This window comes from Medicago truncatula, chromosome 2 (genome assembly GCF_003473485.1).
Source record: "Medicago truncatula cultivar Jemalong A17 chromosome 2, MtrunA17r5.0-ANR, whole genome shotgun sequence".
Taxonomy (NCBI): Eukaryota; Viridiplantae; Streptophyta; class Magnoliopsida; order Fabales; family Fabaceae; genus Medicago; species Medicago truncatula.
This window is the reverse complement of record NC_053043.1, coordinates 28,972,100-28,994,129: the sequence shown is the minus strand read 5'-3', so window position 1 is coordinate 28,994,129 and position 22,030 is coordinate 28,972,100. Positions and strand designations below refer to the sequence as shown.

Below are 22,030 nucleotides of genomic sequence, written 5' to 3'. Positions count from 1 at the left end.
CTTATAAGTGGAGAGAGTCTCAACCTTACAAACCAGTTTTCTAAAGATATTGAGTTAAGTCCTACTCAAATTCTAAAATATTTTTATCAATGTCTAATCAATTTAACGAATCATAGTTTTAATACATAAACATATTGAATACTTGTAATAAGATGATATATATAATGAGTTTGAACTATGGTATAGCTATTGAACTGCAAAATTTGGTAAGGTCATACAAGGTCAATACAAAATAATTTGAAGAAAATTGCGGTCAAATGCAAATATAGTATAACATTAATCTGGATTATATTTCGATAGTATTATGTTTCAAATAACATATCAAAGATTGAACATGTGAGACTTGTTGATCAATCCTCAATTGATTCAACCATGTTTGAAGTGGATGATAAATAAATAAAATTAAAATTAAAATCATATTAAAAAGTAAATATTAATCGAGCTTGATTCTATTCTATATCTCAATTCAATCCTGCCCAATGAGAATAAAATACAATCAAAATAAAACCAATCATTAAACTAATTAATTTTTAGTTAAATGAATAGAACACCGATCGGTTCGGTCTGATTTTTAAAACATTAGTCCCAAAAACATCAAAGATTTTAGCATCACTGTCCATATCATAGTTGTGGACCTTTTTTTCTAAATTGTGTTTATTAGTGGAAAAGAAGTGGACTTCTAATTTTGTAAAGGTGGGAAAAAAATGGTGCTTGTTCCCCTCTTCCCTTCCCCTCTTCCTTTTTACATACAAAACCCCTCTTTTGCCCTTCTTTAAACGATTCCAATGCATTATTGCAGAACATATCCATGGTATGAGGTGTTATGAGGGGAAGTTCTTATATATGTGGCAGACTGCAACAGAATCCAATAACCCCTGAACCCCACCTTAAATAATAATATGACGACATTATCTTATATATACATAATATCGCATCCTAACTTGTGGTGGCATCCTAACTCTGTGGTCTATACTAAGGTGCAAGTTAGCAAGCTACACTCGCTTAAAATTATTAAGATGTAAGTCAGCAATTTACACTCACTTAATTATTTACACTCATTTTTATAAGTATTATTAAAGTGCAAGTTAGCAACCTTCACTAATTTACATCCACTTTCATCATTTCAAAAGACACATTTATGGATGACTTATAGCAAAACCCTATATATATATATATATATATATATATATATATATATATATATATATATGGATTTGCTAGAACACACCCACTAGTTTTTATGTGGGAGTATTTTAGCAAGCTACACCTTAAGGTGTATTTAACTACTTTTTAGGTGGGTGTATCCTAGCAAATGCCTATAGGAGTTGCTAACATACACCCACTTATTTTTTAGAATGTGTGTTTTAGCAACATTCACCTTAAGGTCGTATTTAACTACTTTTTAGTTATAACTTGTTAAGATACACCTTCTAAAAAATAAGTAGGTGTATCCTAACAAATGTCTATAGGAGTTGCTAACATACACCCACTTATTTTTTAGAATGTGTGTTTTAACAAGATTCACCTTAAGGTGTATTTAACAACTTTTTAGTTATATCTTTGTTAAAACACACCTTAATAAAAACTAGTGGGTGTATCCTAGCAAATATATATATATATATATCGCAACCTAACTCTTTGGTCTATACTTCACTCCAATCCAACTTGCAAATAAACCTTCACTAGGAAATATGGGTAGGCTTGTAGAGCATGGTGTTGGTGTCTATTAAGTTGAAAGACCTTGTGAAAAATCACATGATGGGGGATTGATTCCTTATTCACTACCAATTGCCCATTTCCATTATCAACTTCTTCTTTACTCTCTTTTGAATCACTTTATAGCAATAATAGAAATGCCATTCGAATATTCATATCATATCCAACAAAAATAAAAAACATCAATCCTTTGTTTCTCTTCACTGCATGCCATATATTTCTTGGTAACATATGTCAATCCTTTGTTTCATGAACACACATTAATTACAATAGTTGTTTGTTATTTGAACATCAAAATTATAAAAATATATTTATTTCTATCTTTATTTTACTTTTTATATTTTACATTTAACATATATTTCAAAAATAAGCATCAAAGCAAATGAAACCTTATTTTGCATCGTGCACAAATATTTAACATGCATTGGTAAAATAATTTTGTATATCTTTTTCATCATTATATCAATAAGTCATTTTATATTGTATTATTTCTCTAATTAGAAACCATAAGATATGATTCTGATTATTATGGTTAGTCACGCATTTCTTGTCTGCCGCGTATTGTGACATGACATAGTATATAAAAGATTACAAGCATGGCTATCAAAGTTTCTTTTATTGCTTTAACATGTTTCTTCTTTTTTATTTATTAGTAAAGTGTAAGAAAAATTGTTAGAATATGGATGGCGGCGACTTGACGCCGTTCAAAATGTAAAGATGAACTTGGGTTTATTTGCAAGTTGGATTGCCACTTTGGTACGGAAATAAACAAATTAAAAAGGAGTGACAACGTTAAATATGTTTAGTCTCTATAAATATTTCAATTTTTCGTTTTAGTCTGTTTAAAAAATTTCTTCAACTTTTAGTTTTTTAAAAAAATTATCTTCACTTTTAAATACTACTAGAAAAAACAAAATTAGCGAGGGAAATTGGTGACGGAAAAAATGAAATTCTTCACAAATTTCATGGTCGCAAAATTTAGTGACGGAATTAGAGAGGGATTTCACGTTTTCCCTCACAAAATTTCCCTCACTAATTTTTATTTTTTAGTAGTATTTGGTCCCTCATTTAAAGTAAACTCATGTAGAATTCATATTTTCAATAAAATTTTGCAAGAAAATTTATAATATTATAAGGATCTCTCCCAAAAAAAAATTAGAATTATTTATCAAAACTCTAATATTTTATGGGAGAGATTTTTACAATATTCTATACATCTCTGCACATTAAAAAATACAAAATTTACTTAAATATAAGGACCAAAAGTAGTGATTGAAAATTTTATAAGATTGAAAGTTAAATGAAAATTTTAGAGGGACTAAAACAAAAAGTTAGTATATTTATAGGGACCAAAAACATATTTAACTCTATTGAAAATTCCCAATAAAATTTGTTTATTTATGCAAAATAGGCGTGTTTACTGGTGTTTTTGTTAACAAGAAGACTAGTTTTGATTATTACAAGCATGATCAAACCAGAAATCCTAGGACATGTTGTGCAATCTTTTTTAAAGAATACGCGAGTGTTCATCATATTCATAGGTTGCTTTACAAATACAACAATTTTTTGCATGAAAGTAATGTCTTTCGACATAATGAAGTATAGAAAAATCCAAATAAAAAGACTTAAACGCAGAAACTTAAAGAAATTGAAATTGCATTGCATTCAAATACAAAGGTGGTTCGACAAATTAAGTTACATACATTCTGTGACTTTTTATCTAGATGCCGATACTTTGAGTGCTAGAATTTTATAAATGATTTGTGACCCGTTTTTCCTATGAAAAATTATTATTTATACATCGAAGAAATAACTGCAAAAAACTAAACTGCTAAGCACTACATTTCCTCGACTAGAAACTGCCTGTCCCCCACGTCCTGGACGTTTGAAGCCAATTTCTTCACCAATTAACTGTCTGTCGAATCGTGGCTTCTATCAAACGATCTCAGTGTCAGTCAAATCCAGCAACCTCTAATCAAGAACTTAGAGAATTTAGCAGCTTTGAACCTGCTTTTACCTGTCGAATGTATGTAAGATACAATATTCCTACATGATTAAGTTTGTCATTTTTCTAAGACATAACATTTTAGCACTAGAGGAGGCATGTCGATAATTTATTATGGTTGATGTTTGATTTAACACACATAAGATGCTTCAAGTTATCATTCATGAGAAATGGTTTGAGTTTAAGAGCCCAAAATTGTTAGTAATGATCACCTGTAATGTGAAGCGTGATGAATGGACAACCGAATTTGGTTCATTTTTAGTTGTGGAACAAATGGTTTGGTTCACACACAACCTAAAAAAAAAAAATATTACTTAGATCCTTAATTATAAGATCATTTTGAATTTTTTATTTGTTCTTCTTTTATAAGACTCGTTAGGTATTTCCAACCACATCGATTATTTATTTACCAATCTATCTCTATTTATTTTACATCTTTTTCATCAATAAACAATAAATAATATGATTAAATATATTTTTGGTCCCTGTAATTATACGAACTTTTCATTTTAGTACCTCTAAAAAATTTCTTCAACTTTTAGTCCCTATAAAATTTTCAATCACCAATTTTGGTCCATATTTTTAAATCAATTCATGAGTAGAATTTTTATTTTTTAATGAAATGGTGTAGAATATTGTAAATCTGTCTCCCCAAAAAATTAGAATTTTTCATCAAAATATGAATTTTTAACCGCAAAAAATATAAAAATTTATATTTAATTCATGTATTGTTAAACAATTCTAACTTTTTTCTGGAAGATTCTTATAATATTATAAATTTTTCTGAAATTTTTTATTTAAAAAATGAATTTTACATATGAGTTTTCTTAAAAAGAGGGACTAAAAGTGAAGATGGAAAATTTTTTGGGGACTAAAAATTGAAGAAATTTTTTAAGGGACAAAAAATGAAAAATTTGTATATTTATAGAATCAAAAATGTATTTAACCTTAAATACCATGTTTAAAACATAAATTAACTATCTCTCTTTTGAATGATAAAATTATAAAAACAATAATAGTAATTACAAATAAATTTAATATTATTATCAATTTTTTAAAAATGTGTGATTGCCATTTGGTTATTATTTATGGTGGCAGCATCCCCTTGTCTGTTTGGGGATAGACTGATGTTTTATTTCCATCTCTAAACTTTGCTTTCAGACGATTTGTTGTAACGTTGTAACTTTGTTTTGTCTCTTTATACATTCCTTATGTTAGGAAGCAAAACTTTTGATTGTTAATATATATCCCATCTTGACTTGTTAAAAAAAAATATTATTATCAATTTTCTTAATTTCCGTTATTCGACCACAGAGTGGTCTTATATTTTGCAAGGGATGTAGTATTTCAGTTATCTATATTAATTACTTTAAAACACACTAACAAAACTTTATGAGATAGAGAGAATATGAACTTATGAAGAGAGAGAAGATGAAATAAATAATGTAATTAAAAAATCATATCATATAGATCCCTTCTTTGCAAGTGAATATACTCAGCTGTTTGGAGACTCCTTGATCATAGCTGGAGGGATCCACAACTGCTGACATGGATAGAATATTAGTCAAATCCTCATTAGCATCAAGAGAAATGATATTTGTACAATTAATTTGTGATAATTTTTATACAATTTATTCATATTATGGTCTTATTATCTCTCTTCCTTTTTCTTTCTCCATTATTTTTGATCAATAAGAAGAGAGAAAAACAAAGTTGTCGCTAAAGTTATCATGGAATGGATGTACAAATATCATTCCTCTTAGCATCAAATATCAATTATGGCAGGTTGACCCTTCCTTGTGTTCGATAAGGGAGAATCCTTCCTAATCACCGTTATTAGCCAGACAAGGTGAATATTTTAATTTTAATTTAATGATTAAAACAGTTATGATGAAACAAAACCTTAGACAATCCACTATTTATTCTCAATCTTTTTCTCTTTACATGAACACTGGATATTTCCAAAGAGAAGCATCTCTCTCCAATAATACTTTGGAGAATCCACATCCAACGACATTAATTACATTCAAAATATAGCCGTTGCTTTTGCATTCTGAATATTTCCCTTTACACTCAATGAAGCTATTATTATGGGCTTGTCAAAAAAAAAAAGGGCAGCTGGTCCAAGGATAACACAATCAACATACTATTTGCATGTCTATTCTCAAAAGAAATAATATTTTGACATCAAAACTTTTATTTCAATCAAATATGGTGATTTTTTTTTTATTTGTATTTATGAAAAGTATTTACGCCTTTTTTAAGGGAAATTTCGATGTCAATCAAATATTTTTTTTTTTGTTTTTATTTGTATTTATGAAAAGTATTTAATTTTTTTTAGGGGAAAAGGTATTTATGTTTTTTTTTTTTCCCGAAAGGAAATGTATTTAAGTTTTATAAGATGAAAAGTAAGAGAATGATAAAGATAAATATAAATATATAGGTTATCATTTCCTTCAAAAAAAAAATATATACGGTGTCATATATAATATTTGTATTTGGATGTTCAAATAACACAATTGACATCTTTTTCAAACTCTTGTTGGCATTGGTGTTTACATAAGACGACGAGAGGCGCCTTGTCCTTGGAAAAACATAATGGTTTGCGTCGATTGTTGACGTTGATGTGGGGGAAGCAATGAGACTCTTGACCGCTATGCAATGGGTTAAAGATTTACAACCGCTGGATATAGATTTTGAAATGGACTCCAAAATGGTGGTCATTTATGGAGGAAACAATGGTGTCTCAAATTATATGGCGATTATCAATGATTCTAGACACATGTTAGTGTTGGAACAAAATGTGTTTTACAATAAACCTTAATAAGTTTTGATGATAACAAGGTATTAGAAATTGTCAATTGGATATTGCTAATATTTGTTCAAGTGTACAGGACCATAGACAAAGTTGATCAATCTTAATAGGTCTTGGAAGAACAAAAGAGAGCAAAAGAATCAACAAAAGGAGAAGCCTAAATCATCTGAAGTTATGAAGTGCTCCTGAAGACAAAGTGCCTCTAAAGTGATGACGTCATCAGAAGCAAAATTCATCAGAAGCAAAGTTCATCAGAAGCAAGTTCATCAGAAGCTACAGTTCATCAGTAAATTGAACTCAAAGTTTCAAAAGTTGTTTCAAGGACTCTAACTCGCCTAGAAATTACAGAAGACTGGAAAAGTATGGCAACGGCTATTTTGAAATGCATTGGATGCTTTCTTCTCAAAGAGCGTTGACCTAGTACAACTGTACGAAGTGTACAACCACTACTTCCATTACTCTAAGTTTGTCTCTGCTACAAGACAATGATAACAGCTCTGCCTGCAGAAATGTTCCTTCAGAATAGAAATGGATTTGAACGTGATCCTTCATAGGACAACAACCAAATCAGGCAAAAGATCATTGGTGATTGATCAAGATTTCACAACGACTTTATTGACGTGCTTAAAGATCTCAACGACTCTTTCACACCTCTATATAAAGGAGTGAAGACTTGAAGATCAAAAGAACGAGACAACAAGTTAAAAGCGCCCAAACTTTGCAAAATTTGTTTCACATAAAAGCACTTAGAATTTCTGTGTTCATTTGATATATCTTAGAAATTCTTAAGTCTAGAGAGTCTTTCAATTGCATTGTATTGTGAACACCACTGATTGTATATCAAGTGTTCAAACTCAAACAATTTTCTGTGTAATTCTGTTTGAATAGAAGTCTCTTACTTTAGTGCTTGAGCATAGGAAGTCTCTTGCTTTAGTGCTTGAGCAAAGGAAGTCTCTTGCCTGCGTGCTTGAGCAATTTGAAGTCTCATACTAGGTGTAGTATTGAGCAGTTGTAATCAGTTGTGATTAACTTAGTGAAACTCTCCTTGGAAGTGCAAGGGGGACTGGACTACTTCCGGTTTGTGGAAGGAACCAGTATAATTGCTTGTGTCCTTCTTTCTTCTCTTTTACTATGTTTTTACTCCGCTGCATATCCAATTCTGAATTGCACATCAGAAGCAAATCAAGTGCCTCTGAAGTGTCATCACATCAGAAGCATTTTCAAACAGCTTCTGAAGTGATTTCAGAAGAAGATTTTATCTTGAGAAAAAGAAAACACAATTCAACCCCCCCCCCCCCCCCCCCCGTCTTGTGTCTTTCTCATCTTCAGTTAGCAACTGATTTAGCGAACCAAGACTTGAAGTTCATTCGAAGGCAAGCAACAGTGTTGCTCATAGCTTAGCTAAGGAAGCATTGACTAATCCTAGTTTCCATATTTATTCTAACATTCCATCTTGGATTTTCGACATTCTGAATAATGAAATGCAATAAGTTCATTTTTGTCCAAAAAAAAAAACACAATTATTGTTTATGCAGATTCAGATCTGGCTTATTTCAAAATCGTTACATATGAACTTTATTTTTCTTTCTCTAATCAATTAGGCCTATTCTTATTTGTTAAATCAATTATAGATAATTAAGGTATGTGGTGATATTCTAAGATTTCTATGTAAAAGTGATTCATTTAGATGACAATTTAAGGAATTTCAACTATGTTATGTTTCAATTATCTGTGAGAGTGAAAGTCCCCATCTTAGTTATCTGACCGTGTATAGAACTCTGGAGGATTGACGACCATTAACTCCGTATTGCACATATGACATTTAAGGTGATTAAGGAACAACATGACATCTGAATGGATGCTAGATCCCACCGAACTAACCACTTAGGTGAGAAACATGTCTTTTAAAGTTACATTAGAACATCCAAAATAGAGAACTTCAATTTTGATTACTTAAATGGGTTATACGTGTACACATCATTCTTTTATAATTTTTTAATAACAATATCAAATAAGCACTCAATCGCTCCAATGAAGCACCTCTAACGAAGTTCTAAATGGGTCTCATCAATAACTCTCCATCATTTACATTCTAACAATAACATATTTATTTAAGACACTATTATCTATTTTATAATGACAAGTATTGTTGGATCCACTTAAGAATGGGATGCTTAAATGAGATCCTGAGTTTTTTAAAACCCCTAAAAAATTTCTCTCCATTGAAGTACCTATTAAATATCGGATCTTAATGGTTAAGACCTTGAAAATAATCTTATATCAATATATTGATAAATATGTCTTTTAGTGATTTGCAAAGAGCGTAATCCAAGTTTGTTGTTATATGTTTTGTAAGGTTACATTATATCAATATAGTTCTTGGTGGGGCTTTGCCCCCTACCATTCACCCAAAAAAATAATATCAATATAGTTAGTTATTATTAAATAATAATAATGATATATAAGAATTGATAAAAATCCTCTCAAACAAAAATTGATAAAAATTTAATTAATTAATCCAAATTATTTTGGAGATTTGCAACGTTGCCTTTTCCTTTCCCAAATGATTTCATAGAGAGACAATGTTGTTTTGATAAATTAATCTCTGTGAAATAAAATGGGGACAAAGTGCAACACAAATTCTACATCCCAATCTGAAAAAGACTATGCAAATAATAAAAGCAACAATAACACCAATGTTGTGTTGAATGTGTATGATCTCACACCTCTTAATAATTACTTTTATTGGTTTGGATTTGGAATCTTTCACTCTGGCATTCAAGGTTCGTTTCCAATAACCATCATTCAAGAATTTGATCTTCTTATTGTTTTAACATTTTTCATTTTAATGTGTAATGGTTTCATCTTCATATGGATTTAATATTTTTCACATGCTGCATGATTAAATACATATTTTCTCTTTGAATTTATATAGAACACGTTGTGATTACATTTTCTCTCTATAGATCTTACATGTTGGATATGTTTCATACGTGCAAATTGTCTTTTATAAAATAAAAATATATAAATTTGAAATCAAGAAATAACTTTCTCCTTCTGGAATGGATGATACCATGAATTTTAAACATGATCCATTTGTGGTAACCAAAATACCTCAATAGCCAAAACATATACACACATATAATATATACAAACCCAGAAACTGCCTCAACAAATATATATTGAAATTCATGTGAAGATAATAAGGGGTGTTTATTGAATTGCGATTTTTAAATACAATTTCTTATGAAGAAAGTCGTGTGAAATTACCCCAAGAGCGTTTATATGAGATGATACTGGTCTCTTTTAGTTTAACAAAGGTCCTAGTTTGAATCTAGCATCGGGCATGCAAACAGCGTTAAAACTCAGGAATAGTTTGTCGCCCATTTAGGTCTCACAAGGCTCAATAAATTAGTTGCGCGCGTGGAGGATATCTGATTTATGCCAAAGAAAAGTCGTGTGAAATTTAGAAGACGGTAAGATTTTAATTGCTTATAAGGTTTTAATACACAATCCATTTCTTCTTATACGCTTGAATGCGGTGTCGTCTTTAAATCTAGAGAGCTCCCAGTGTCTTTAGAAGGGGTGGCACTTGGGTGCCATTGGCTTTTGGTGCCATTGGTGTCATTGGTACATTTGTGTCTATCTCTCTCTTAACAACTCATTCTCTATCATCTAAATAATTTATTTTAATCATTCATTTATCATTCTCTCTCATCTAAAATGAACCTATGTCACCAAAAAACTATGGCACCCAAGTATTTCAGAGGAGGATAAGTATATACATTTTGGTGCTTATTTCATTTAATATTTTATAAAAATTGTTCGTACAATATGATAAATGATCATATACTATTGCATCAATCTTAATTCATTGAAATATATTATAGAGTCTGTGATTTAAAAATTGAAAACAACCTCATAGGATCATGGAGGTTAGAATAATGAATCTTCTAGTTTATTCTAGAAGAGGATCTTTTAAGCATATTCTACTAATTTGTTTGGTATCATTGTTATTGTGTAGTTGATGTAGCTATCTTATCATGTGTTTGCATCAACTTATATATGCATTGTATGTCTTATGATTAGGGGAACCAAAAATGGATGAAAAAGGTTATTTTATTTTCTTTTAAAAAAATCAAAACCTTCCATCAAAATATAACCTTTATGTACCCAAGAGAACTTGGATGGGTTGATAAGGGATAGACTGAGTTCGAATTCAGACATGGACATGATACAGTGTTAATTCTCTTGAGGAAAAGTTTGTTACATATTGTAGTCATACCCGGCACGCAGAGGATACTCGGTTCACGCAAACAAAAAAAAATGTACCCTTTACATGCCTGTTTAATGCTGAGAATCCTGATCAGCAGCCATCCAACTTGAGAAGTTTTATCCACCTAAGTAGGGTTAAGGAGTTCTTTTTAATAGCATATCCTTTTTTTTTGTATTTTGTATTTTTGTTTGGAAAGATTATTGATTTTTCTTTTCAGTTATTCTTATGATGTTACAACCGAAGACATTATCTCTTTTGTTTTATTGTTTTGATTCTTTTACTGATATTAATCTGGGAAATTTCTGTGTTTGAATAGTACATAATAAGGAGTATGGATTTGGAGCTCATGACTTCCCATCAAGTGGAGTATTTGAAGTGGAGCCAAGGAAGTGCCCTGGATTTATATACAGAACATCTGTCAATATGGGCCAAGTAAACATCCATCCTTCCGAGTTTCGGACATTTATTGAGAACATGGCTAGTGAATATCATGGAGATACCTATCACCTTATATCCAAGAACTGCAATCATTTCACCGATGATATCGCGGGTCGATTGACCGGAAAACGAGCCCCTGGTTGGGTGAATCGGCTTGCTAGGTTAGGTATGTTAGAACATAAATCCGCTACTCATTTATTTTTGTAGTTTGTAGTCGAAGTCATTAAGAGGAAATCGAAGGGTGAAGATTTTCACTGGACTCGCTCAAGTGAAAATCCTACGGGAGACGATCCCAACCCCTAATGTTTTTACACCATATTTCCCTTCTGAATCAACTTGTCTGTGCCTAAACATTTATGGTTTTTGAAGTTCAATTTCATGATTAGATTATGTGAAATAGAAATATATCATATAATTAAAGCTTCACTGGCAATATTATAGTCTATCATTTCCAACAAATGACAAAAACATTGTTTTGTCAATTGCATTTACTATGTTTAGATGATGTCTGCATTGTATTCTATCCATCTATTTAAGTTATATTCTGGTAGAATTTTACCTTCTCTAAAAATACCACTTTATAGTAGAAACATTCATTTGTAGCATCATTACAGGAAGAAGATAACTTGGGCGACAAATTTAAATCATTGCATCACTTTCTTTGTTCAATATACTTTTCATGCCATATCCTCAATAGTCCTTTATATGAGGGGTAACCTTGGTGCAACTGGTAAAGTTGTTGTCATGTGACTGAAAGGTCATGGGTTCAAGTCCTGGAAACAGCCTCTTGTGTAAAATAGGGTAAGGCTACGTACAATACACCAAATGGTGGGACCCCTTCTCGGACCCTACATATGCGGGAGCTCTAGTGCACCGGGTTGCCCTTTATCCTCAATAGTCCTTTATATTTACATATACTTGTGTTTATATTCCTAAGTGAAGCCTTTTGGTCAAAATCTCAGGTTCTTTATGCAGCTGTCTACTTCCTGATAGTATTCAAGTAACCACTGTTAAACAGCTGCCTGAGTACCATTCAGGTGTGTAGTGCACAATCTTTTTTACGACTTTTTCGGCCTATAATGTTTATCCTTGTTCATTCTGATTTTTCCATCTCAATATCATATATCTTGGTCAATGTTTTGCAGAAGATGAAGTTACCGATTCTCTTTCAACGGCCACGCCTTGTGAATCAATGGAATTAGATGATGAACAAGCGAAACGCCTTCTGTCATCTCTTGATAGCACAGAAGATGTTTCTTTTGTTAAAGGGACTCAAGTAAAATGATTTCGCATTTTTTTTATAGCTTTCTGCACTGCTTAAAGAGTTTTTATGTGCTAGGGCATATGCACTGATTTTTGTGTATTAACGGTTGTAAATGAGGTTAGTGTAATGGGTTTCATCCAGGATTTTTTTTATTTTTTCGAGGGATTGTTGGAGCTCATAAAACATGCTTGTGTATGACATCTAAGTTTGCAAAATGTCTGAGATATTAAAGATTCTTTTAAGAGTGTATTTTTTGTTATTTTCTTTGATGGATTTATATGGAAAACTTCAAATTGAAATAATGATGTTTTGGTAAGTTTGCTATATTCCTGATCCAAAGTGAAGTAATCATTCTCTTATATTTGATCCTTCAACATAGAAATATAGTAAATAGTAATTTCTAAACTTCTTTCAATTCATCAAATTAGTCTCTGTGAACCACTCTTGCGTGTCTTGTAAGAAATTGCATTACTGTTGAATATTTCAAACTAAAATTTTAGAGAGGTGCTATTGATAGCGAAGGATACTATCCTGAGCCTATTCCGAACGAATTGTGAGCATTAAATATTGAGATTAGTGGAATACAAGGATGGTTGGAAGTGAAATTGAAGAGCTGCTACAAAAACCATATGTGTATCGCTAACTTTTCGTGAATTATTTTTCGCATCAATTAGCATTTCTCAAAATTTTAACCTAATCTTATTTGGCAGGACAAGAATTCGTTGTCTTTCGTGAAAACAAAATGTCTTTTGTGTGGGTAGTCATTAGTCAATTGCAACAACTTTTCATGCTCTTGTGTAGGGATGTGCATAGGTTAGATATTGTCGGATTCAGACCAAAAATCATCCACCCAAAGATAACCGATGAAGAAAGATTATCACCCACATTCATTAGCTTCAACTACAATTAGGGCTGGTGGGGGGTTGGTGGGTGGGTTGATCTTGTTGTTGTGTACCTCAACACAGTTTGCGGCAGATACTCTCATTCCTTCCTCTCACCGCATCTCAGTCGACCACCTTTTCATGCTTTTGGTCACTTTCCCCGCCATTGATAAAATTCTGCATCATATAAAGCTTTCTTCGTCTTTTAGGTGCCACAGCAGTGGCCAACTTTTGGGCAATATGGTGCCTCCATACCAACATTCAGTATTTCACATGGAATCATCATCAATTTGATTGGTTCCCGAAGTACAATTTTCAAGTAGATTGTGATCATGAATATTGATTATGGTCTTAGTGGTGCTTATGAAAATTACATCAGTAGCTTCCTAAATTGCAACCGTTTGAAGGATTTGAGCCTAAGCTTCAACATAGCTGGAAAATGTTTGAGTGTTATGGCGAATATGCTGGGAAGAATATAAAGACTTTTAGCATTGGATATATGTTTCAAAATTTTACAGTAGTTTACATTGATGCCGGTGGAGGAACATGTATCAAACACTGCTATTGCGTTGAAAATGAACACCTGGATATAATTGTGATTTGTGAGCAACAAGTGGTGTGTTTCTTTGTTTGAGATATCCTTTGAAAGAAAAGTGGATTTTGTGACGGAGCAAGATTTCTCCGACAATCTCACCTTCAACTTTCAATTAAACCAGTGGTGAAATTTATACTCCTCTGAGAGTATCAGAGACCTTAACCATTATTGTGTCAATCTTGGGGACAAACGACAACATTAAGCTATGGAGAACTTCTTCCGGAAAAAAAAAAAACGGAGAAGAAATGGAGGTCAAGGTACTGCATCTCTCTACTGATGACACTGAATAGATATTGAGGCTTGTTTTTATCACAACTTTAAGAGCATGCCTATGGTAGGTGGGTAGGGAAATCATGTGCATATTGGACTTAAGAGAGTTTCCCACCCTCTGCACCTACTTTGAATTCTAAAATACAGAATGATGTAGTGTGTTTGACGTGTTTTTACACTCTTCGGATTATATAATCTGAAATTTTGCAGTACTTGCAAAAAGCTAGTAAGGTGGGAGTAGAAATTCTCCGGACTTAATAGTCCAGGAGGCCAATGAAGTAGTGCAAAAGACGCAAACAAACACAACTCTCTCTAAAGTGATTGCTCTACAGTTCCATCAGATTACTCAACCTCTAAAATAAACTAATTGGGATACGCCCTGGTAAAGAAAACAATGATCGGGTAATAACTTTCGATGGATTTTATGTGATTGGAAGTTAAGATCCGATAAATCCAATGGACTTTTGAGTAATATGAGAAGCTTATAAAGCAATTACCCAACTCTAATGTCAACTTTCAATTTATTTCCTTTGACTCTAATTTCTTGATATGCCTTTGAATTCCCCTAGATTTTGAAACTTTCATTGTTGTTAGACCCTTTCCCTTCATTTGATAGAGATTTTCGTTTGAAGAGAAAAGAGAGATAGACACCGAGTATAATATTATTTTCCAAAACAAAGCATCGTTTAAAGTGCATGAGATATAGATCATGTTTTACACTTTTTATCTCTTGTTCTCATAAGCAAAAAATTCAGGGAAAAACATAGTGCAACCAGAAAAATGATTCAAATAGATACATCTGCATCATACCAACTAGAGGATGGAGCAAACATAACCATGAAAATAAAAATGTTGAATAATCACAGGCATTAATCGCAAGCAGAGAACACATTATTGTAACCAACCAACAGAGATATCAAAAGGAGATAAACATATGTTTTCGAGAACTAAACGATATCGATTTTCTTTTATACTTGATGATGCGGTATAAAGTTGGATGCATCTAACTAAGGAGATAAACATACTGTTGTGCCAAGATTGTAAATCAGATGTTAGAAGTTTACCATCCATCTCCATCTAACAATCATGATTTACGGACTGTATTAACTGTTAACATTTTGTGACAGCAGACAATCTGGATCTGTCAAAATCACATGTTTATTTGGAAAGTAGAAATAGGACTATTAAATACTGTTCTCCATTAAATACTTCTCGAATTTGTTTTCCTAACCAATACCCCAATGTACTCGCCCACAAATATGCGACTAATATTAAATCATAATAATAGGAAAAAGGATGAAAGAATTCTTTTTTCACATTTTGATTCTTTTCTTGCTAAAGCTAACTAGGCAGCATTACCCTCAAGGCCCAATTTTGATGTTAGCCAAGCACAAACATCGTCTGTTTCTTCTGGAATTGTGTAGTGGCCAAGCCTATAATGTGTAAGAACCAAACCAAAAATTAATACGAGTGGTAATGATTCTATAAAATCTAGAATAAAATTTATATTATAATTTTTCGGCTATTACCCATTATAAGCTTTGAAAGTTACATCTTGAAATCCATTAGAAGTCAAGCACTTCGATGATTTCTCACCAAACTTGTACGGAACCACATCATCACCTGAAATAATATATCTGTAAATGTTATTTCGCCATCTACGTTAAATCACGTATGTTTCATGGCAAAAAAAATCAAGACTAATCTCTATCAATATAACAGTTTATAGAATGGAATTGTGGCTTATACATTCATAAGTATGCAAAAAAAGTTCTACAAACTAGGTCAACAAAAATACTCTTTGAACATCAACTTCGGACAAACTAGGTGAACGCAATTCATACACATGGTTAATGAGGTATTAGATTTGATTAATAGATATATCAGCTGTTCAACTCCACATGTAGTTGGAACACTTGAAGTTTTGATTAATAATGTTCGGATTTGTGCTTAATTGAGTCCAGTTAATGGTTAGTGAGTTATCCAATCTTGATATCTCACTAACCACATATGTGAATAGCATTAATCTTTTCAGTTAATGGTTTTTTATTTAATTTTGAGAACCCAAATTAGCCCCAGGCCAACACCAGTCAGTTAATGATTAATGAATTATCCAATTTTGAAATGGTGATTAACAATGTATAATTAAGTTCAGTTTAATTAAAAATCATAGATTTTACCTTTTCCATGACACATCAAAATGGGAAAGGACTGAGCACGCCTCGTGGCTTCATCTACCCCTTGTAACTTGTTACTCAAGGTCCTAGACAACAATAGAAATATAAATATTTCATTATACAAAAAGTGATTTTTTCCACAACATGATGTGTTGAAGTATAATAAGGACATACTTTGAACATGGAAGCCAGCCACTTAAACCAACAGCTGCACTTATGTTGGCTGGATAAGCATTGCCATTCCCATACTTTCCGGCAGTAAAGCAGGATGCAGAGTAAAGGGCAGTAGCAGCTCCCATGCTAAACCCTCCAACACCAAGCTTAACTGCCACACACATATCAGAATTGAAATTAATATAACATCTAATAAATAAAATATCCTGCGATTGAAAAAAAACTATACAACCCATAGAAACATAAATAGCATGAAAATCATACAGAATAAAAAAAAAAATAATCATTGCCTTCCAACAACTGAATTTGAGGATTTACCTATGATGCATAGGTACGAGTACAGTACTCGATACGGGTACGAAATACGAGAATTTTAAAAAATTGAACGTACGGGTATGGGTACTACTGTTGTTGTAAAAACACATGTTTAGGAAAAAAAAAACTCAATTATAATACTATAAAACTATTCATATTTTAACCATGTGTTTAACCACACATCTATCATCATGCTTCAAAGATTTGTTTATCTTGTCCAGCAAATCCACTATTTTCATCAAAAGCAAAAGGGGGATAATTGAAATACAATAAAAAATCAAAATAATTTCTGCTGTTTTTTCACCGTCTGCATGTGTACAGAACTTTACATATGGTACGAGTACTATGCCCATACCCGGTACGGGTACTTCACCATTTTAGGAGTACCCATGCTTAAGAGGGATTCACACTTTCATCCGAAGCATAAGTATAGCAAAAATTTGAGAAATTTAGCATATAAACAAAAGTTAATCCTTAGACTAATACAAAAAGAACATTCATACACATTTACAGACATAACTAAAAGGTTAGACAGGTATCCGTGGTAAATACCCGAGATAAGTTATTTGGGCAATTTTCGCTTTTATGCAAATTCGAAATTGCATTATACTGACCCAGTGAGCATAGCTCAGTTGGTAGGGACATCACATTTATATGCAGGGGCCCGGGTTCGAACCCCGGATTCCCCACTTATTCACCTTAAAGGTGAATTTATAGCCATTAGGCTACTTGATTAAAAAAATAAAAAATTTGCATTATACTGAGAAGAGATATCCAGGTTGACCAACATGGAAACATCAACATGGGTCACACAAGGTAGAAGTTTACACTTGATTATACAATATAAGGATGCAAATAGTTCTTCATCTTTCCCTTTTAACGTTATGTTATTTTTATATCTTAATTCTATTCTATATTTTAGTATGTAAGTTCATCATGTGTCAAGATAACCAGCATATTTTCTGTGTTTGTTTACAATCATTAAAATATGTTTTACGATAACCTAGCATCAACATAAGAAAAATGCTAGGAGCACACTCACTCTCCAATTGGGTGAAACTCATGTGGGTCTCGCCGCTTTATTTGGGACCCATTTCCAAAGTGTGGTACCCACATGGATTTCACCCAGTAAGAGAGTGAGGGTTAGAAAGAGTGTTAGAAGGAGTGTTCATAGCACTCCACAAATACGAATTACGTCAGAAGCATTAACAAATAAAAATTCATGTAAGAAACCTACTGTCTGTGGGTTCTGTAGACAACAAATTGGCAACATGTGCAGCTGAAGCATCCAAACCTTCTAGATCATCAGGAGCTTCTTCAGAAAGCTCTGCCACATCAAACCCTAAAAGACATAAAGTCGCAGTTAAGAAATTTATCAAGACTAATTTAAGGTTATTTTAAGATTTAAACTCAAATCACCTCTTTCATTGAATGCATTTTGATACTCCAAAGCATTACTAAATATGGAAATTATTCAAAATTCTACTAATCAATATGACACAGTAATTGTGCATATTCTGTATCGCACCTCATACGCCTAATTTATTATATGAAAACATTAAACACTAAAAGTTGAAGGCAATAATCAGAGGATAGCCTACAAAATAATCAAACGTACAAGCAGTAGATGGAAAGCCACCAAATAAAGACATTGGTCGAGTTGGAGCAGTTGGACATATCCATTTAATCTGCATCACACAAATCAACAGTATAAGTTTTTTTTATTAGTATAGAAGCGATCTTATTGACTCTAAAGATAAATAAGTTGGCATTAATCATGTATGTGTTTCTCCAACAATCAAAGTCGTGTCCTTACATTTGGAAGAGGAATAGTCTCTAAAAGCTGCGACCAACTGCAAAACAAAAGAGTTAAATCAGGGTTCTGACTTCTGAGTTTTACGTATCTCTTTTTATGGATTGTTGCATTTGATTAGAAACAGCAGGAGAAGCATCAAGTGGAACATTTCACTGTTTTCAAATATATGTCATGTGCAGCTCACATGATGTTTTGAATGTTATAATTAGGGAAAAGGCATAAAAAACATAAACTTCCTTGTAAGCAATAGCCACTATCACCGATATGCAAAAAGAAACCGCTATTGCAGTGTTTAGCGGAGTCACGATAGCATATCGACTTTGGGAATCAAACTGGTTCTAGGAGTAATGGACCACATGGAGGAAATCTAAAAATTCTGAATTTTGAAGCCACTAAGGAACCGGTTGCATTGCAACTATCATGGAGCAATTTGCTTCATATAAACTTTTGAGGAAAAGGTGATGCTTTTGTGAGGGAGTATTTATAGACCTCTTATTAGTATCGTTATTATGAGATTAGGCTGCAGTTACTGTGTATTAGGAGGCAGCTATATACTAGGTTACAGACTTACAGTTATGTACTGGCAACCCCACCATGCGAGCTTCATTTATCTCCATTATCATTGGCTCTACCTCAATTTAGGGCAGGTAAGACTATTTGATATGAGTTGAAGAGAAATAGTGATGGGTCCCCGTGAGCTTAGCTCAGTTGGTAGGGACATTGCATAATATATGCAGGGGTCGGGGTTCGAACCCTGGACACCCCACTTATTCACCTTAAAAAGGTGAATTTCTAGCCATTAGGATATTTGATCCAAAAAAAAAAAAAAGAGAAATAGTGATGGTACTATTGATTGAAAAGATATGTGCAATATAACAAAAGAAAGCCCCTATAATCCCATAGCTAAGCTCTCTAAAGTAAAGATAACTGTGTCTTCTCAAACCTCTAAGGTCCTAACCAAAAATTGCAGAACTATTTCATTTTTACATGCCCTCTCTTTATAACTACGTTGCTTTCTCCGAACTAACTGCCATATTATCAATTTCTCTCTAACTTTCCTAGTTAGCATAATTATTTGGGCTTAGTCCCAAAGTCAGTGTCCTATCACATGTCAGAAAGTTCATCACAAGTTGACAACAGAAAATAAGATAGAGAAATATAACACCAGCAGCTTGAGGAAAAGGCCAGCTCCTCCTCGAAACCTGATTAACCTACTGTATACCAGACAGAAATCATCTCATACCCCTCCTAGCATGAATCATGCATCCTCTCTCGCACTCTCACCTGGTCACTTGTCATTTTTCTTTATAATCCAACTCTCTCTTCAAACCAAATCCTCTCGTGCAAACTTTTTTCTTCTTTTATAAACGCAGGTCTCTATCTTACAGCCCATTATCCTTCTCTTGTCCTCTTTTCCCTATTCTAAGACACACTTGTAAAATGGGACTACCAAAGCATATGCTGAACTCTCATATTATAAAGTAAAGAGCACACAAGATGTTCTATTACATGGACAACTAACAAATGTACTATCGAAGACCCAACAAAACACAAATTCTTCTTGTAAAAAGAAAGGATTTTTCAGAAGATAAATCAGACAAATATGAAAGCCTGTTTGGTTTCTGTCTTGAAATTATCTCTTCCATTTGGCCCCACAAATCAAATAAATACATTATAAGCAATTATTCAAAAGGGGCTTCATCACAACAACACGAGTAACAGCTTCTTTCACTGGTAAGTTATGAGGTGGAGAAAATGTAAAATAATAAAAATTAAAGCCTAAAAATAATAAATTGTTCATTTCATAACTACCTACGTGAATAACCAATTATTATAAATTAAAGCCTGAAAACTAATCGGAGAATTTGCAGTCATAGAAATTTGGAAAAAACAAAATAGGTAATGTCATATCACCTGGAGCCATTATCACCGAGGCCGTGCAACCAAACTATAGTTGCTTGGTGTTTACCTTTAGGCCTGACTACATAGGTTCTTCCAAACTCATATGCTGTTGCAGCAGATCTACCACCTGATGAAAACAACAGTCATCCACCGTAAGAGATCCCAAATAATAACACGAGAACTCCGAAGTTACACCCGAAAATCACACGCATAATCAAAATGGTGATTGCTGAGAAAAACTTACCAACTGATGATGCAGCAAAGCTCATTTTAGCCTCTAAACAATAAACCTATTGAGCAGTCTTAAAACTGCAATGAACAAACATTGACAATTAGTGTCAGTTAATATCTATTTTCAATAAAGTGGGATTTTAACTTTATAACCTCAATGGATATAATTCAAATCCTATGAAGCACGGAAACAGAGACGGACGGACATGACATGGACACCAACATGTCGTCGCAGATAATAATTTAAGAAAATTACATAATTCAGAATAATCATAGGTGTCAGTGTCGGACACTTTCCGTCAACGGAAAGCACCTAATCTGAGGAGTGCAAATCTCATCAATACAACAGTTCTTTTTTTTTTTTTTCGTGGTGGTCAGGGTTTGAACCCCAGACCTTGCATATATTATGCATTGTCCAAACCAACCGAGCTATGCTCACGGGACTTAATACAACGGTTCTAAAATAGTCATTAGTGTCACCATCATTAATAATAATTTTATAAAAAATTAAAAAAATTAAAATAAATGTCCATACAGGTATAAGCCTCATTGTAAGAAGAACAAGTTGAAAATAGAGGCAATGAAAAGAATCCAAGAAAAGAAAAAATAAAATATAACATGGCATAAATCTGAATAACGAAACAGTGAAGAGAAAAATAGATAAAAGTAAATAACCCCAATTCAGAAATCATAATTGAAAATGAAAAGGAAAGAGAAAAAAGCATGAGATTGTAAGGATTGATGGAAACCGAAAAGAGGTTTTAAGATTTCAGTTTCGACTTTCTACCTTAATGGCCGGCAGTGTTGAGACTCCGAAGCTCGGCGTTGTCTTCTTAACTCTCTTACTCGTTTTTCTCTTTAGCTACTTATTTAGATTTTTTTTTTTTTGGTGAAGATATCCAATATTTTGTTGGTGAAGAGCTACTTATTTAGATTTACTATTTCTTATAAACATTTCTTAATTATATTGAAAATAATTATTTCTTCCGTTTTAAAATACATATCGTATTCTTTTTTTTATCAAGTTTATACATGTCGTATTCTGATAATGTGTATTATTGACATAATTTGATTTGATTATATTTTTTGACTATTTCTTTTTTTACAAGAAGAAATTTATTGCATTTCGTTCATAATAATAGTAGAGATATAAGA

The 22,030-nt window shown here is 32.6% G+C and overlaps 2 protein-coding genes across 2 annotated transcripts; one reads left to right on the top strand and one right to left on the bottom strand.

Moving 5' to 3' along the window:
• The first annotated feature begins 9,046 nt into the window (after window positions 1–9,046).
• LOC25486750 (deSI-like protein At4g17486) lies at window positions 9,047–12,763 on the top strand. Its single transcript, XM_013608469.3, has 4 exons — window positions 9,047–9,319; window positions 11,129–11,416; window positions 12,213–12,287; window positions 12,396–12,763. The coding sequence occupies exons 1-4, from the start codon at window positions 9,154–9,156 to the stop codon at window positions 12,533–12,535; spliced, it is 669 nt and encodes a 222-aa protein (XP_013463923.1). The 5' UTR covers window positions 9,047–9,153; the 3' UTR covers window positions 12,536–12,763.
• Window positions 12,764–15,285: 2,522 nt separating this feature from the next.
• Window positions 15,286–21,813, bottom strand: LOC25486751 (acyl-protein thioesterase 1 homolog 1). The gene is made up of 10 exons (XM_013608470.3): window positions 21,663–21,813; window positions 20,889–20,953; window positions 20,657–20,771; window positions 18,743–18,779; window positions 18,545–18,614; window positions 18,164–18,268; window positions 16,612–16,762; window positions 16,441–16,523; window positions 15,790–15,883; window positions 15,286–15,693 (listed from the first exon to the last, which is right to left on the bottom strand). The coding sequence occupies exons 2-10, from the start codon at window positions 20,911–20,913 to the stop codon at window positions 15,606–15,608; spliced, it is 768 nt and encodes a 255-aa protein (XP_013463924.1). The 5' UTR covers window positions 20,914–20,953; window positions 21,663–21,813; the 3' UTR covers window positions 15,286–15,605.
• Window positions 21,814–22,030: the final 217 nt, after the last annotated feature.

Excerpts from the sequence above, each read along its gene's own strand:
- LOC25486750 (XM_013608469.3), top strand. The coding sequence starts at position 9,154 with ATGGGGACAAAGTGCAACACAAATTCTACATCCCAATCTGAAAAAGAC. Across the intron at positions 9,320-11,128 it reads CTTTCACTCTGGCATTCAAG|TACATAATAAGGAGTATGGA; the intron begins GTTCGTTTCCAA and ends GTGTTTGAATAG. Across the intron at positions 11,417-12,212 it reads GAATCGGCTTGCTAGGTTAG|GTTCTTTATGCAGCTGTCTA; the intron begins GTATGTTAGAAC and ends TCAAAATCTCAG.
- LOC25486751 (XM_013608470.3), bottom strand. The coding sequence starts at position 20,913 with ATGAGCTTTGCTGCATCATCAGTTG. Across the intron at positions 15,884-16,440 it reads TTTGATGTGTCATGGAAAAG|GTGATGATGTGGTTCCGTAC; the intron begins GTAAAATCTATG and ends ATATTATTTCAG. Across the intron at positions 15,694-15,789 it reads ACTTTCAAAGCTTATAATGG|GCTTGGCCACTACACAATTC; the intron begins GTAATAGCCGAA and ends TACACATTATAG.